Genomic DNA, 17,683 nt, shown 5'->3' on the forward strand with positions numbered 1-17,683 from the left:
TGCAGAGTTTTGATATTTGGGACTCACATTTGGGATCCTTATATCTAGGCTACACATAGTAAAACACGAATAATTCGAATATCGTGCAAAAGTTAATTTATTTCAGTAATTCAACTTAAAAGGTGAAACTATTATATTATATAGACTCGCAAAGCAAGATATTTAAGCCTTTATTTGTAATAATTTTGCTGATTTTGTCTTACAGCTTATGAAAACCCCAAATTCAAAATGACTTAATTTACTAAAGTTGAATTACTGAAATAAATGAACTTTTGCACAATATTCTATATTATTCGAGTTTCACCAATATAAAATTCAAATGATTCCAAATGTTTCATGTTTGCCTACTTGTTGCATATGTCTTGGTCATTTTAATGCATTTATTAAATTAATGCTGCCTTTATTGACCATAGGTTTGTAAATTCATACTAAAAGTTCAAGTGTCCGAGTGGAAAATATATATAAATAAATTAACAGAATTTTGAGATTTGAAATTGTAATTCTTTATTTTCTTTAAAACTTAATATTTTGCATAAATTTTGGAAAATAAATGTAGTGACTTTTTTCTAAGATCATCAGCTATGAAACATCATTAAATCAAGTGAGTTAGTGGCATGATGACATTCAATAATTCACTTATCACTTATACAGGTAAAAATTTAATTTTACCCATAGCTTCCCAGACAACATCATTTTCTTTCCTTAAAGGACAAACTGCAAGTTACATAACTTAATATAAATAGTTTAAAACAAGTGTATAAAACAAAACAACTGCATTTACAAAAATAAGCCAAAAAAAATTAAAAAAATAAGACTAAACTTGGACAATACTGAATCTTGGCAATCATGGAGACCAAGGAAATCCCTCCATCAAACTATACTAATATAAAGACTATTAGAAATTCAAACTAAAAAGATAAATCAATTTAAATTAGTGCATGATCCAAAAAACTGGCACATAATATGGAAATCTCTGTTAAGACAAAGGAATCCAATATTGAAGTGTGTTTCGACACTAATACATTGGATTTTACTCATTCGATGGATGTGTAGGCCACAATGTCTCATTTAAAAGAATGTTATCTGCTTATAAGGCATGTTGCATTTCAGCATCACACAATGTTGAAAAAATAAATCTTTTTTTTTCTTATTAAAACATACGGATTATATTCACGAGCCTGATAGATTTATAACTCCGTTCCGTCTCGAGGGTAAATAAGACTGTTCACACTGAAGCTGTTGTAGAAGTGTCCGTTGAACTGCGCGCTCTGGCCGCCAGTAGTAAAAGAGTTATAGTACATTCCACGGTTCACGTGCACACTGTCCTGGAGTTCACCCGCTCCACTCGCCTCAGGTGCTGAGCTGCCATGGTAATGGCTCAAAGCGCTGATATTTCGGCTGGACAGTTCGTTTACCAGCCCCAGAGAGCCCTGTCTGCTTGTCGGAGCCGAAGACGAGCTTAAGGAAGACATGCTGTTGAAGAAATTGTTGAAGCAAGGAGCGCTCGCGAGGCCTGCAGGAGACGCGGCTTTATGACTGTCACTGGCCGCATCAGTGTCAGGAGATGCGGGTCCGGTGAGGTGAGGGCTGACGGTGGGTTTGATCCCTGCGAGCTGTCGGTCATCCTCCGGTTTTGTGTTGCTGGCAGCACCTGTGCTGGAATCAGATCTGCGCTTCCTTTTTCGACGAAAGTTCCCGTTGTCAAACATCTTTTCACAGTTGGGGTCAAGAGTCCAGTAGTTTCCTTTCCCTTCAAGCAAGATGGATAGTATATTAGGGCCAAAATATAGCAACTTTTCATTTACTGTAAAATTCCATTAATTTAAACATTAAACGAGTTTTTAAAATTAATCACTGGGCCTATGACTAAAAGGATTGTCGTTAAGGGAGACTCATGTGCCAAGTTCTTAGATATTTGATCTGTGTATTAATACCGGTTTCATTTGTTAACAATGCCTATACCATTTTTATTTATTATAAATTTTGATTGCATGATTCAATTTTATAAAAATGTCAAGCATAATAATCAAAACAATAAAATACGCCCCTTGCACACTGTAGCTACATGTCTAAATTAACATTGTCCAACTTCTGTTTTCGAACAAGGTCTTTTGTTTCTTTATTTTTTCAACGTCTTAAAATATGGGGTATATTTAATTAATATCAAGACGTTTTCTTATGGGTTATTCCACTTGATAAACATGTTCAACATAAACATTTTTTCCTTTCGATGGCTATAATTTAATAAATAATGAAAGATAATGCTTTATCTTTTTCTTAAATAATCTATTTATAGTCCACTTTCCAAGAACCCTTTTAATTTATTTATGCAGGCTATTTATTTACTTGGGGCCTATTTATTTTATACATTTTCATTCTCTGGACATGTATGACTTTTACTTCAGAAATAAATCGAAGGTACCATACGTGAATGTGCTTATGAGCTAAGTGTTCTCAAGTCATTTTAAACTTTAGTTGCATTTTTTTAATAACTAAGGTCTGGACAAAAATGACTATCATGTCATTGTCGCTGTATCACAGTAGCTCACTTGTTTCGTAGCCTACTAGGTGCAGGAGCATCACTCACCTGGGTCGTCTTCGTCACGCGGCACTTTTTTGAAGCAGTCGTTCAGGGAAAGATTGTGCCTGATGGAGTTCTGCCATCCTGCTTTACTCTTCTTATAAAATGGGAAATTTTCCGCCACATATTGATATATCTGGCTCAAAGTTAACTTCTTCTCGTGCGCGTTCTGTATTGCCATGGCTATCAGAGCCGAGTACGAGTACGGCGGGCGCACGAGCTTTAAAAGTTCCTCTTGGCTCGCAATGGAGAGCCAGCCTAGGTCCGGACCGGCGAACCCAGAGGAGTTAGTGAGATATTGCCTCTGAGAGCCGTAAGCCGGGGGAATGAATGAGGGGCTGTTGTTTCCATGTATGTAAGACGAAGAGGAGTTGACACTAGGTCCATTGAGCCACAGGTATGGGTTTGGGGTCGCGTAGTCCCCGAGGCCGTAGCCAGTTGGTCGCTGCGTCGCAGGTAGACTCTGTTGGTGGTAAACACTGAAGTTGTCACAGTACACAGCCATATCCGGGGTCTCGTGCGCGCTTTTTGGCAGTTGCTGGAGAGGGTTGACAGCAGCGTTACTATTGTTATGGATCTGCGCGTCGATGGTGTTCATATCTCCAGTGCCTATAAGGCAAATGTGTCTCTCTGGAGCTCACGCTCTCACAGTAACGCACTGTGATACTATCTCTGACTGGTCAAGTTAAAAACAACAAGTGTCTGCTTTTTGTGAGCTAAATGTGGTCATATATACACCCAAGTGCGGCAAATACGGTGTCTTATGTTGTATTCTTGACTCCTTCAGCCAATAGATGACAATCTCCTCGAAGTAGGCGTGGCATATAGATTGGGAATGGGATTGCATGGAGATGATTTAAATCATTCATAGAGAGAGAAAGAGAGAGAGAGAGAGAGAGAGAGAGAGAGAGAGAGAGAGAGAGAGAAAGAGAGAGAGAGAGAGTCTCAAAACAATAGCGTGCCCTCTAAAAGCCCCTTTTGCAAATTAAAAAACTGACCTTTGTTTTAGCTATTGCGTAGCCTATATTATGAACAGAAAGTTCATAAAACAGAGTAGCCTGTTCTTGTTGTCTTTCTTTTTGAAATCTCAGCTGATTTGAAAAAAAAAACAACAACAAAAAAACAACATTATAACGCATTTGTACAATTGTTAAAATTATTTTACCTGAATAAGTTAGCTATTTACAGCCACTAGAAAAATATACGATCATTACATAAATAATCCGATATTTTCCGAAGCATCTTATTATTAGTGTTGTTGTTTTTGTTGTTATCAATTGTTGAAGTTTACTGGCCTATAGCCTATTTATGTAAAACTTCCCGGTCTGGAGTGTCACTGTATGCCTCATTAAATCGTTTTATAAAAGGTGTATCCGTGACAATAAGTTTGTTTCATTAATAAAATATTAATTCATCATTTTAAAATATGTTATGTGAAGTTACTGTACAATTAAACAAAATTTTACTCGCTGCTTAAACATAATTATGAAGGCTAAAATATAAAATCTGCTTTACAGCCAATATTTTATGCCTATATAGCTAATTTTTTTTTTTTTATGCCTAGCTAATCAGTTCCAATTTTTCATTTTTTTTTTTTTTCATTTTTTATGTTTTGGAGCAACACTGAGCATCAAAATGTCACCGTTTCAGAATATAAATAGTACTCTAATTATTCTTTATTTTAACTGATTTAATTTTTTTTTGATTTCTGCACTTGCCAGTTTCTGTTCCGAGAGGGCATCTTGTAAAACCTTTTCTTTTCTTTTCTCTAATTCAACAAGTAGGCCTAGTTTTCACAACCATTTTAACAAGAACAAAACCTTCAGCAAAGGATTTCGATGAGGAATATTCATCATCACAGACAACTGAATATCATATAGGCTACCAACGAACCATGACACTGTCATGACCGATGGGTCCGTGGCAGCTGTACACAGTTTGACCAGACAATTTTTTTTTGTATAGATAGATAGAATAAAATATACGGTAAAGTACACAATATTTTTTGTCATCTAAAATTACTCCCACATAAAATAATAATGTAGATTATGCAAATGATATCAATAATCACAATTATATCATATCAACAGTCCTATGCTAAGAATGATCTATTCAGATGGAGGCCTGAAATATTCTCAGGTAGGTTTTTGTTGTAGGTAGTTGCTTTCTTCAACTAATAGACAGGCATGCCATGATGCCTGTATCTTTGCGCCACCTAGTGTTGAAAGTGGACTAGTGACGTACTACTGGTATGGATGTTTCCATTACAGCGAGATATTACTCGCTACTCTCGCACGATGACGTTCTAATTGAAACCCTCTCAGAGAACTGACCCAGTTTTAACTTTTGTGACCCTGGACCATGTGTTTTTATGTAGGCATACATCAACATACACACCTATTATCAGTGTTGTGCAAGTTACTTCCAAACTGTAATACATTAGGTATTACTTGTTACTGTTATTTAAAAGTAATTCATTACCTTACAATATTACTTTCTCAGAATTGTAATGCGTTACATTACTCAAGTATTACTTTTGAGTTAGCCTACTTTCACCAAAATAACTAGAACTTAACTTTGGGGCTGTAACGATCTGCAAAATGAAACCGAAATCGCGATTCGCCACACGATTTAGATCCACGAACGTACAGAATCGCGACACAATTCCAACTCCCAGCGTTATTCTCCTTACCGTCCAGATCCAATGCTGGCTTATCTTTAAATTAGGCTATTAGTATTATTTGAAGTTAACATTATAAAATACGTAGACCTACACCACAAAATTACCACAATAAATTATTTAAAATTGGGGAAGTCCAGCATTATGGACATGACATTTGCAGTCAAAACATGAAATAAAAATTCTCAGAAAATACATGTATTGAAACGTATATAGGCTACTTCCTTAAAGGACTCCAGACATTAGACAAATATCAGTCTATGTTTTATTTTTAATATTAGGGAAAAGACACACATTCGTGACAAAAAAATTGGGGGCAAAATATATTTTTTGTAATTCTGTTAATTACACTGCGCAAATCGGATGAGGAAGGGTTGGCTCTCCAGTCTCCATAGAACTTAAAATATTCATTTTATTTTAGTTTTTTTAGCATTTATGAGGAAAAAACAATGTTACAGACGTGACCGCTCTGAACTGGCACTAAAAGACTGCTTTAAAACTTTCACATAGTCTGTTGCCTTTAAGAAGTAAAAGCAGACAATACACTGTAATACAACTGTAATACAAGCCTCACTGAACATGTAACGAGTAAAATATTACTGAAAATTGATTAGTAATGCCTTACACCTACTGCGTTACAGCAAAAAGTAATATGTTACTGTAATGTATTACTTTTGTAATGCGTTACTCCCAACACTGCCTATTATAGCATATCTATCGTTGAATCAAAGACACGTCGCCAACCTATAATTAGAAGATAGCCTACTCTTTCAACCTATGTGCCCCAGTACAAAATGGTCTAGCGAAGCCACTAGATGCCCATCGCTCCCGTCGTGTTGTCCACGATTTATTTCACCACTAGATGGGGCTAGATCCATTCAGAAACACGGCAAATGTCCCTGTATTTGTTGCATTGCAAATGTAGGCTATGTTTTAAGAATAAGAAAATATGTCAGTAGCCTATCACCATCAAAAGATTTAGCTGCATAATCAGAAGAGCTATCAAAAATTTAAAGTTATAACATTTAAAATGTAATTATTCATTAATGGCTTTCTGCAATTATTGGAACATGAAAGAGTGTATAGAAAGACACAATCTATACAAGTTATAGTGGTATTTTTTTCTTACACAACTGAACTTTTCCCACCTCAAGGCCAAAGTACCAGTATATATAGCTACTAATATTGAAAAAAAAAAAATTTTATTCTAAATTAATTTGAAAATGTTCTCATTGAGGTGCAACATTCCTTTTACATTACATGCTACTCAAATATATTATAATAACAAAAAAAACATTAGTATTATTTAAACACTAGTTTTTATTAATACATTTGACCTAATTTTAGTTAGGTGCCAGGGAAATATTTTAAAATTGTTTTTATAATGTTTGATTAGTTTAACAATAACAATGCTGGAATACAGAATTGTAACACAAATGGCACATTGCAACTTATATAAAATGCATCCTCCAGATAGCAGTTCTCTAAATGGGAATTTGACAATACGTTCAAAAGCAATATGGGAAGGAAATCCATAATTCAATATGTATGTGTACATGAGCGGTGGCATCATTAGTGTGTGTTACTTATATCTGAGACATGCTGTCACTGTGCTGCTACAGCAGAGTAAAGATCAAGGCCTGCTGTTGCCTGTACATCGAGAGGAAACCCAACTGAAGGAGAGGCTGTGTGTGTGCGTCAGTCCATGAAAACAATAGGAAAAGTGAGTTTCACAAGCTCATTATGAGTTCACCTCAGGCTCCTGCACCTTGGTGACAGAGCAAACGACATGAGAAATGAGAGGAGTGTGAGGCTTCGACAGGAACAGGCGAGAAGGGAAAAAAGCGTGTGAAAGAGGCTGCGCTCCCCTCTTCTCGAGTGTGGTGACAGAGACAGATGGAGGTAGATATACTCTGTGCTTCTCATTTACAATACAGTGTCACTCTTTCTCTCTTTTTTCTTTGTTTCCGCTCTGCTTCCCATTTCCATCCCAGTTTAAGTTATTGAGATAAAGGCCCATTTATACCCTGGTCACTATTCCTGTAATGTTCTGTGCTCATTTTATTCCTCCGAAGAACACAAAATTGATGCAAGATTATATAGACCAGTGTTTCCCAAAAGCTTTTGTCTCAGGTGCCATCAGTAGGGCTCAAATGAATAAAATATATGTTAAAAAGAACTCTTGCAATGTACTAACAGACCATTTTTTAAAATTAATTTATAATACACGTACATGAGTAAACACAGCATGAAATACTTTCGGAAGTTGATGTGCAGTCCGACATGCTAAATTATAAAAATATTTTTCTAATCATTTAGCTTTTTTAAAATAAAATAGTAGCCTATAATTAATTAAATAACGGTCTCTTAGTTATAATCAATGCTGCATGCAAAATCAATATTAAGCTATGTAAGCAGGTACTAATAATTACAAATTATTAATAAAAAAATCTATTAATTAAACAAATAATAATATTAATATTTGAATAGTTCTAATTTGTTTTATTATTTTTTTATTTCGTTATAGTGAAAATGTGCTATTGTTACAGAGATTTTGATGATTCAGTCATATAAATAAATATATTGTTGCGATAATTCGGACATTTAAAGCCACATTTTAGGTTACCTGACAAATATTTTGTTGTTGTTCAGTTCATTTTTTGTTATTGTGGGAAGATTCGTTTTGTGTCTATTCTGAACTTAAACCAGTTCTGCTTTAAACATGATAAACAAGAGTGACTTTGGATCGTATTCTAATGAATGCCTTTACAAGCAGTTAGAATCGTTCACCAGAGGCCAGATAACCCACAGAGAGCTAACTACAGTATGTCTTTAATATAAACACACACAAGGGCAGTGTATGGCAGAGACATGTGAAGGAAATACCAGTGGTTTGCTTGGCTAAGCTAAAAACATTTAGAGTCTAAATAAATCCTCAGAAACACACAAGGTAAACAGGGCTGAATGCTTTGTGTGTGTGTGTGTTCTCATAGCAGTGTCAATAAGAGCATAGAGCGCGAGGGCAGGGGACACTTCTGCATCACAAGCAACCTCTTGTCCACCTCTCACTATTCTGTAATGCGCTTCTGTGTGTCAAGTCAAATGGGCCATAAGCTCAACAACCTGAAGCAGATTTGTGAAATACAGATTGTTTTCTCAGTGCAGGGGTTGAGAAGAGGTCAGGCTGTTACACTGGCTGTTCTTCTTGTAGGCCCGGCCGACCTCACATCTTTCAGCAACTGGCCTGTACACCACAGCAGTTATTAGTCCGTTTTCACATTTTTAGATCTCATCTGTCTCTCTCAATCAGTGGGTAGCAATAGCCTACCATTTTGAGAGCGTTACAGAGTGCGAAGTCAGAGCAGAAAAAGGCGTTATTATTTTTGCGAGGCTTTTATTTTGAAAGTGAAAGCTGTTGACTCTTCTGTCAGACGCAGTTTAGGAAAATACTAGTGTCTGAGAAAACTACACAGTCTCATCCCAAGTCGTCATATAATTGACGTCTTGGGACATCTTTTGACCATACGTCAACATCCGCCTTTTTAGGGTACCCTTAAACGTCGGTTGGTTGACGATCCCGGGCCGTCACACAACTGACGCTTTACCTTTAACGTCAGTTAGGTGACCGGGTAGGTTTAGGATCCGATAACGTAATCTAATCGACTTTTAAGGGTACCCTAAAAAGGCGTCCTGATTCAGTATTTGCTGTTTTCAGGCCATATGTCAGTGTAATTATTCTAGCGTTATTTTCGTATCTTGCTACTCGTATCTTGCAAACCAGTTTTGGACCAGAACAGCTCGGCGAAAACTAACATTGTCCCACATAACCACAAATCTAGCAGGCTCCTGATCTGGATCAGGGACAAGCATTGTGTAAATTGCATCCAGAAAATAGAGCATATGGTCGGTGTTGTATAGACCCAGTGCATTGTGATGGAGGATCCCGTTATGAGCGTTGGCAGGACACATATTTGTATTACCCCCACGCTGTCCAGGGACATTGGTAATTGCCCTATGTCCTTTAAAGTCCCCGTGAACCGGAAGTTGCAAACGATTTTTCTCCAGTGCTGTGACGTATTTCCAAGTGAAACGGAATATTGAACAGAGGGCAGGGTTTTACTCTAGCGCTCCTCCTCTTCATCTCTCGCTCATAGCAAACTAACGGTTTGAGGGGAGTGGTTAAGCGTTTCCCCACCCAAGTTGTGAAACCTACGTCATCAGAAAAAGAAACCGTTCCAGACCGGAAGTAACTTTTCAGATTTTGATTAAAGATTACCAAGGTAAAACATTTTTTTAAATATATTTTTACTTGCACGGATTAATTGTTCACCACAAGACTAGTAATATGCGCTAACAAAGTAAATAGGTTCAATTTTGATTTCACGGGGACTTTAAATTTCTTCCGCCTGGTTTTGGTTGAAGTAAAAACTATATAAATACTGTTCGTTTTCTCACACAAAGCGCTCGTTTCGTGTCTTAGACCATCAATGTACTTACATTTATGAGTCATTAAATCATGTTTAATTTGGACTTCTCTGTGCATGCTCTTTGAGGTGGACCCCATATACCTCCATTATATGACCGACAAACTGTTTGACCTAAAGTATCAAAATTGATAATACTGTGGAAACAAAGACACCTACATCTTGGATGCCCTTGAGGTAAGCTAAAACATATCAAAAATTCATTTCAAAGTGAACTATCCCTTTAAGTCTGTGTTCCAAACATTCAAGATGTTTTACTTCAGTTAAAAAATTGAATAGATTATAACTACTCCACCATAAGTATAATTTAGTGCCCTAAAATCCCCCAAAAATGTAGTAATTTCAGTAATCCAGTCATTTTTGACTGACACATGAAGAGAACCAGAGGCTTAACATTTCAAGCTAGTATTGTGAATTTATAGTTTCCAAAAATGCCATGTTTTCCCACTTCTTTTAGTTACTGTGGCGGCTCAAACTAACCTAGTTAGGGACTGCTATTTAGCATTACCTTATACTGTTCAAACAGCAGTGTTAGAGAATGATTCTTAAAATGTATATAATTTATTATACATTTTACAATTATATAATTATAATATACAAAGCCAAACCATGCATCCCATGCTCTAAATCATCATATTAGAGTACCAGCAATGATTATGCTTCCACAACATGTGCACTGGGTCACAGTGTGATACAGTTAAATACTACCAGAGGAAGGCGCTATGTGTCTCCACACAGCTTCAAGTGTCGTACCAGACGTTCACATGCTGCATTGGACAGCAGCACTGGAGTGCGTGCGTTGGTGTGGCTGGACGTTTTACTACAGATGCCACCTGATAAAGTGCACATGAGCTGCCAAACAGCCTGGCACACAGGAGGGTGTAGGCCTCGTCCTGATGGCTGCCCTCTTTTTTTTCTCTCTTGCTCTTAAAGCAAGAGACTCCTCCACCCTGTAAACTGCCCCACAGACAGACCTCTGGCCTCTTGTTAGTGTGAAAATGTAATACAACAGTGTTTCTGAGGGAAAACACAGTGTGTATAGATTGGCAGAGGGTCGTTTGTTGTGTGGATATGTTGTTGTTAAGTATTGAGAGATGCAAATCCACAATGAATGTGTGAAGAGTTATTGTGCATGCATGTAAATAAAATACTCAACATCAATGCTAAATTTAATTTGCATGAATGTATAAAGGAAAATGGTACTTGTGGTCCTGTAGTTGATATTGTTTTCCATTTTCTTTCCCCCCCCAAAATTTCAGGCACTGTTTGTCTTCGATATATCAATTTTAAATGGTCTATAGAGGTATAATATTAAAGGGATTGTTCACCCAAAAATTCTGAAAAATTCTGTCATTATCTACTCACCCTCAAGTTGTTCCAAACCTGTAAACATTTCTTTCCTCTGTTGAACTCAGAAGACATTTTTGACAATGTTGGGAACCAAAGAGTTGATTGGACCCATGATTTCCCCCCCCCCCCCCCCATAATATGGAAGTGAATGGGGCCCTTCAACTGTTTAGTTAAGTATATTCTTCAAAACATCTTCTTTTGTGTTCAGCATAAGAAAGAAATTAATACAACTTGAGGGTGAGTAAATGATGACAAAATTTTAATTTGAACTATCCCTTTAATATGTCTTTCAATATAAATGTCATAAAAGCTGCAAACAAAATAATTATCATATTTGATTAAGATGTACCGTATAAAAATATGTTTGTTAAATTAATAACTTTAATGTATTAATTTAACAAATGGATTAACAGCAACAACTACAAGACTTTATTAATTGTCCGGTGCTGTTCGGTCATTTTAGACCCGAATGGCCTGAAAGGTTTTGGCACAAAAAAATAAAAAAAAAATAAAAAAAATTAAAAAATAAATAAATAATGGACATGATTCAAAAGGTTAAATGGTCCTAATAAAAAGTCACACTTGTACTCCTATTGGTCAAAATGACTGTATTGGAAATGATTGGGAGACGAATTTCATCTAGTGGAAAAGTTTGGTACTGCGCGCATACAAATTCTTACAGAACTAAATAAAATAAAATTTGGAACACTTGTTTAGATTAATGGCTTTGGTTTTCTTACAGTTTTAGAGTAAAACGTGTGTTTTGAAAATATATATTTAATATATTTTGTGCATTTTTTCATAACAATACATGTACTTTTTTTTTTTTTTACTTTTTTCAAGTTCAATTTTTAAAATTGTTTCAGCAATAATCTGCCATGTGTCGTCTTAAAAAAAGAGACCCAATTTAAGTCTGGGCACCAAAGCATTCAAGATTTATGACAGTTTAAAGAGTTGGTCTATTTTTAAAAACTGAATAATAAGAACTACTGCATAAACATATTTTAGTACCATAAAATCCCCTAAAAATATATAAGAAAAAACATTATCAAACTAAAATATAATACAAACAATAATAATAAAAACAATCAAAATGCTTTATTATAGTTTTAGAGTTTAACATGTCACATTGTAGAGCTTCCCAAAAGTATTTCACGTCGACTTCCAATTGTATAAAGTTCTTTCTAAGTTTACTTCTAAGTTTGCTTTTAGTATGCTTGTGTGATTCAAGAAGCAAAGCATTGTGGCTAATGTGCCCATTTGAGCATGAAAACACAAAGATGCAATGACAAGGCATTCTTGTGTGTGTAAAGTTTTACTGTGAGAGCGTGTGCGTCTGTACAGTGTATGGAGGCAGGTGCAGGCCGGCTTCTGAATTAGCTCTTTGTGTGATGTTAGTTTTAAAAGCACTCCTGCCCAATCTGTCTCTTTCTCTTCCTCCCTGCCTCTTCCTCTCTTTTCTCTCTTTCTCTCTCGCTGTCTGTAGGAAGTTGGGAGTGAAATGTTTGCTGCTGAAACAGTGGCAGGTCTGTAGTGCAGTCAGACACAGAGTCATATATCTGCAGAGCACGCTGCACTTCATCTATCACTGACACACGCACACACACACACACACACACACACACACACGCACACAAACACCTTTTATAACAGCGTTCATTGTTTTCAAGCCTTAAGTCCTGGTGACAATGAGAGGGTGAGGTTGCCATAGTTACCAATAGCCTTGGTGCTAAAGAAAAGACACTCAACTAAACGGCTGTCCAGTAAGTTAAGGCCAACCCAAGTATATAAGAGGAACTGTGTCTGAAAGTTTGGAAAATTGCAGTTTTGTAAATGTGCAAGGTCTTTCATTTTATGACTGTGCTACATCATTGTGTTACTGCATGCAAAAAAAAAAAAGGTTACACTTTATTTTAATGTGTTCGTATTACAGTTATTAAACATGTACGTACTGAGTAATAATAACTACTTAGGGTTAACTGTAAAATAGTGTTACCAAAAAAAACAAAAAAACACGTTTAGATCTTATGAAACTGATGTTAACCCTGTAAAGCCTGACATAAATAATAGTGCTAAAAAAAAATAATAAAAAATGGCCAAATGTCAAAAATTCTGAAAGCTTGTAATGAGATCTTTATGACAATATAGTAGTTTACTTACATATTATGTAATCTATTCAGTATCTCCCAATAATATGTCTTAGCAAGTTGATATTTCAATTTGTTTTATGATCAAAGTTATTATTGTGGGTGCAAAACAATGATGATTGAGAGATGTACAATGCATCATGGTCCCACTTTATATTAAGTGGCTTTAAGTACTATGTACTTACGTATATTGGACATTACAATGGACTTATTGTGTACATACACGTTTTTACCTTGTAATTATATATTTTAAAATTCCAGCATGTAATTCCAGCTATAATTAATTTATGTAATTACATTTGTAATTACACAGTTGACCCTCCCCTCACACCTTAACCTACCCTTAAACCGACCCATACCACCACACCTGTCCCTAACCTTACCCGTATCACACCTCAATAGCAGCAAAAGTGTTTTACAATACAACAGGAACACAATAATACATTGTACTTATTGTTCAATGTAAGTACATATTACTTAAAGCCACTTCATATAAAGTGGGATCCAAGGGATCAATTATCTCGATCATTTAGAGGCCTTAGAATTATCGGTATCAAATATGATTGGCATTATAGCATTAAAATTCATTAAATCGTATAGGGTTAAAATTCTAAATGTGGTCAAAGGGCAAAGTCTGAGTAATACATTTGGTTTCACTTTATTTGGATGGTCCCCTACATCTCTACTAACTCTAACTAGAGTGTTAGTAGATTATAGACTGGTAGGGATAGAATAAGTTGACATGTAGTTACAAAGTTACTTATAGTCTGTAGAGTGTCTGTTGGAGGAGCATCACAATAAAGAGTTGGAAGATGTTAAGCAGACAGTCTACTGCTCTAATGAGAGGTAGTTGACATGTTACTTATAGTCAACAGAATGTTCAAAAGGGACCATGGGTCACTCTACTCTATTTTTTAAGATGATTAAAAAAAATACGTATATTTCTTTGATCATTTTGGTGCTGCCTTCACACAATTTGTAAACACATCCACAAATCCTTCCCTTTTCCCGTCTCTATCACACACCGATATCCCCTGTAATAAAAGCGCATAGCCATGTAATCCCAGCTTGCCCTGAGTCTCTATCTCTTCTCACTCACGTCAGAGACCTGATTCCTCTCTGTGAACTGTTTGAACTCTCTTTCACTTCTCATTTACTGAAGGCATGAACGGATCATATCCCCAGTGCCACAGCTGAACTCTTCCTCACTTTCCTGACTGCTTCCCTTCAACTTCAGGTTTCATCACATCACAGGCAGTCTGAACGTTTTATCTTGATTGGGTGCTTAGCATTTGAAAGAGTCTCTTGGACGTTTTTCTACATTCTATTATTTCTCCACTACGACATGCGTGACATCATAAACCAATGTGGTTGAACACCACTTTGTGACATATGGTTTCGGGAAACAGTCACGCTATAGTCGGTTTAATCAACGATGCATCGCACTATGGTAGTTGAGCAGAGAGTTATGTCGTTGTATGGGAAACGCACCCCGGCATGACATGACAATGTGCTTTTTTGTAGTTTGATTTATGTAAATAAAACTGAAAAACTGTTCAACACTGCAACTGTAAGATATTTACATCACAGGCACACACTGTTTGGACTCATAAAGGGAACATTTTCGAATAATGATCTATCATTAGGTAACTGTGCAGGAAATAATGTAGAACAAATTAAAGCAATAAGCCCCAAGAAGCTGTGGTATACATTGGATTTAGAACACCCAAGGGGCGTTGTTACTCACAAGTTTTAAATTCACAGTAAACCACGTCTTCACGGGTCTTATTGCTTTTGTGTTACCACACAATGCATATATTAAAGGCAAAATATATAAGCCTAACATGTTACTTTTTAAACAGGCAATATGCACCACAGGATACCTACACTTTATTCTCTTGTAGGAGGCAGGACAACACATTTGTTTATCATATTGAGTCTGTTTCACATTTTTTCAGTTTGACCTTAAGTCAACATTTCCGCCCATGGTCCTGGACAGTGGTGGAGGAAGTACTGAATCTCAGTACTTAAGTAAAAGTACAAATACCCAGATAAATATTTACTTTAGTAAAAGTAGAAGTAACACAATGACAACCATACTAAAGTAAAAGGTAAAAAGTACTTTATTTTAAATGTACTTTAAGTATTAAAAGTAAAAGTACTTGCATAGCAATTTATTATCTTAATGTCTATTTTCTAATGATTAATAAAACATTTAATTCTAACTCATTCAACCTAATAGCCTACTCCTATAATGATGTTCAATAATGATGGAAAAAAATGTCACCATTTCTGAAACAAGCTTGCAATTAGGCAATATCATGCTTATCCTTACTATATGTTAATAACTATGTTTGGCAGTAAACGCGATTCATTTATGGTGTAATTCTGAACCTCTTGGCTTGCCATAATCCTAACCAAACCAAACATATATTACACACGGTGCGTTTCCTATGCACGTAAAAACAAATTTTCGCGTATGAGTTGCATGATAAACACACTGCGTGCGAGACGCATTTAGTGCGACCGGGTTGATATACTGTATCTATGGCAACCAAACGTCACTGGTGAGACAAACATGCAACGAACGGACGGTCAGATTACGTTTTGGCAGGGGAAAAACTGATCAGAAAATGTAACGAAAATGTAACAGAAGTTGTAGAAATGTAGTGGAGTAGAAAGTATAATAATTGCTGCAAAATGTAACGAAGTAAAAGTAAAAAGTATGCACTATTTATTGTACTTAAGTAAAGTAAAGATACGTGAAAAATGTACTTAAGTAAAGTAACGAAGTATTTGTACTTCGTTACATTCCACCACTGGTCCTGGATGGCATTAAGAAGTATTAACTATGACAAATTATAAAGATTTACTAATTAATTACTAATCACAGCATTAACGTGTCTGAGAAGTGAGCAACTGTGTGTTTTTTTACCCTGAATATGGTCATAAAACGCATCCCTTATTATATTAGTCAAGTGTTACCTAGTCACTCTGCAAGAACTAGTGATCTGGACCATTATTTTAGAATGAAAGTTTGTTTAGTAATTAAATAAGTCTTTATTATTTGTTATAGTTTTTTAATGAGGCTAAATGTATTCTGTAATTATTGATTATAAGGAACTATCTATTTTTTTTTTCAATCTTAAAGTGCAGTAGCTGAAGTGTTAATGTAGAACTATTTTTGAAGTGTTGATTTTGTTTATACGTATAAGAACATTTAAAAATTAATGTTTCTATAATTTAATGGGAACGCTACAAAACATTCTTAGAACTTTTTTTGTTGTTGCTCTGGGAAGATCCACCCTTAAACCTAACCATCAGTGGTGTGTAAACACGATCAAACGAAAACATACAGGAAATTAAAATACTTATGAATTGTAGTGAAAGTGTCTTGGATGCATTGTGTTCTTGAAAGTTATAAGTTGTCAGAACTTCGCAAAAATAATTTAACCTGAGAATTACAATAAAGAGTTTCTTTTTCAGCCTTATTTACTAATCTAAGAGAGTTTTGTACAGTTCGCGTTTACCAACTACATTAGTACCAGACCAGCAGAATATACAGACTGCAAAAAAAAAAAAAAAAAAAACATTGTCTCAATTCTGCTGGGGCTACTACTGTATATATATATATACATAGTATATATATAAAAAAGAGAGCATGATAGAGCAAGAGGGAGAAAGAGAGAATTCATCATATTTGCCCACACTTGAAAACACCCTGCCAATCATAACAGTATTTGCAGCTATTCTGGCAGAGAATGAAAAGAGCAGAGAGACGGGCGATGGGAGGGGGGGGATAGTTCACAGATCAAAACAGACAGCTCACTTCTATACAGCCCACGCCAAATATCAATCTAATAACTGCGGGGTCAATCACCACGGCAACCAGGGTTATATGTGACATTATCCACTGCGGTCCACCAACTGAAGAGAAGAGCTTAAAAGCCTGTTAAAAACTGCCTACGCTCACACAGGCACACACATATGTTCAGCTGGAGATTTTGATTTCTGTGCCAAATTATGCCCCATAACACGCCCACTCTGGACTGGCTCTTAGATGTGGAGGGAAAGGTGATCCCCAGAGAAATCTAACATGCAAAGGCACTAAAAAAACCTAAGTGAATACCCCATATATGGCCACTCCGGAGGTCCAGATGAGAAATGCGCAGGTAAAGCTCATTCAGGACGCAGGAAACTATGTGGATTAGAGAAATATTCTGTCAGAAATTCCTGTTAGGTGCTTGTCGTTTTGAATATTTGCCCTTATCCAGGTAACAATTTCAACAGCTGAAGGCCTTGTTTAGGAACAGGTCATCTCTTACATTTGCATGACCTGAAACTAAATCTTTATTAGTGGACCCAGTGGCTACAACAAACTATTTAATTTTAAAATGAGTACAACTGCAAAAAAAAAAAAAAAAAAAAAAAAAAAAAAAAA

General features: G+C 36.0%; 1 protein-coding gene across 1 annotated transcript; it reads right to left on the minus strand.

Moving 5' to 3' along the window:
- Positions 1–618: 618 nt before the first annotated feature.
- foxi2 (forkhead box I2) lies at positions 619–3,303 on the minus strand. Its single transcript, XM_089117421.1, has 2 exons — positions 2,588–3,303; positions 619–1,750 (listed from the first exon to the last, which is right to left on the minus strand). Exons 1-2 carry the CDS (start codon positions 3,177–3,179, stop codon positions 1,188–1,190), a joined length of 1,155 nt encoding a protein of 384 aa, XP_088973547.1. The 5' UTR covers positions 3,180–3,303; the 3' UTR covers positions 619–1,187.
- Between the last annotated feature and the right edge of the window lie 14,380 nt (positions 3,304–17,683).

Source organism: Pimephales promelas, chromosome 11 (assembly GCF_988280905.1).
Source record: "Pimephales promelas chromosome 11, fPimPro1.hap1.1, whole genome shotgun sequence".
NCBI lineage: Eukaryota > Metazoa > Chordata > Actinopteri > Cypriniformes > Leuciscidae > Pimephales > Pimephales promelas.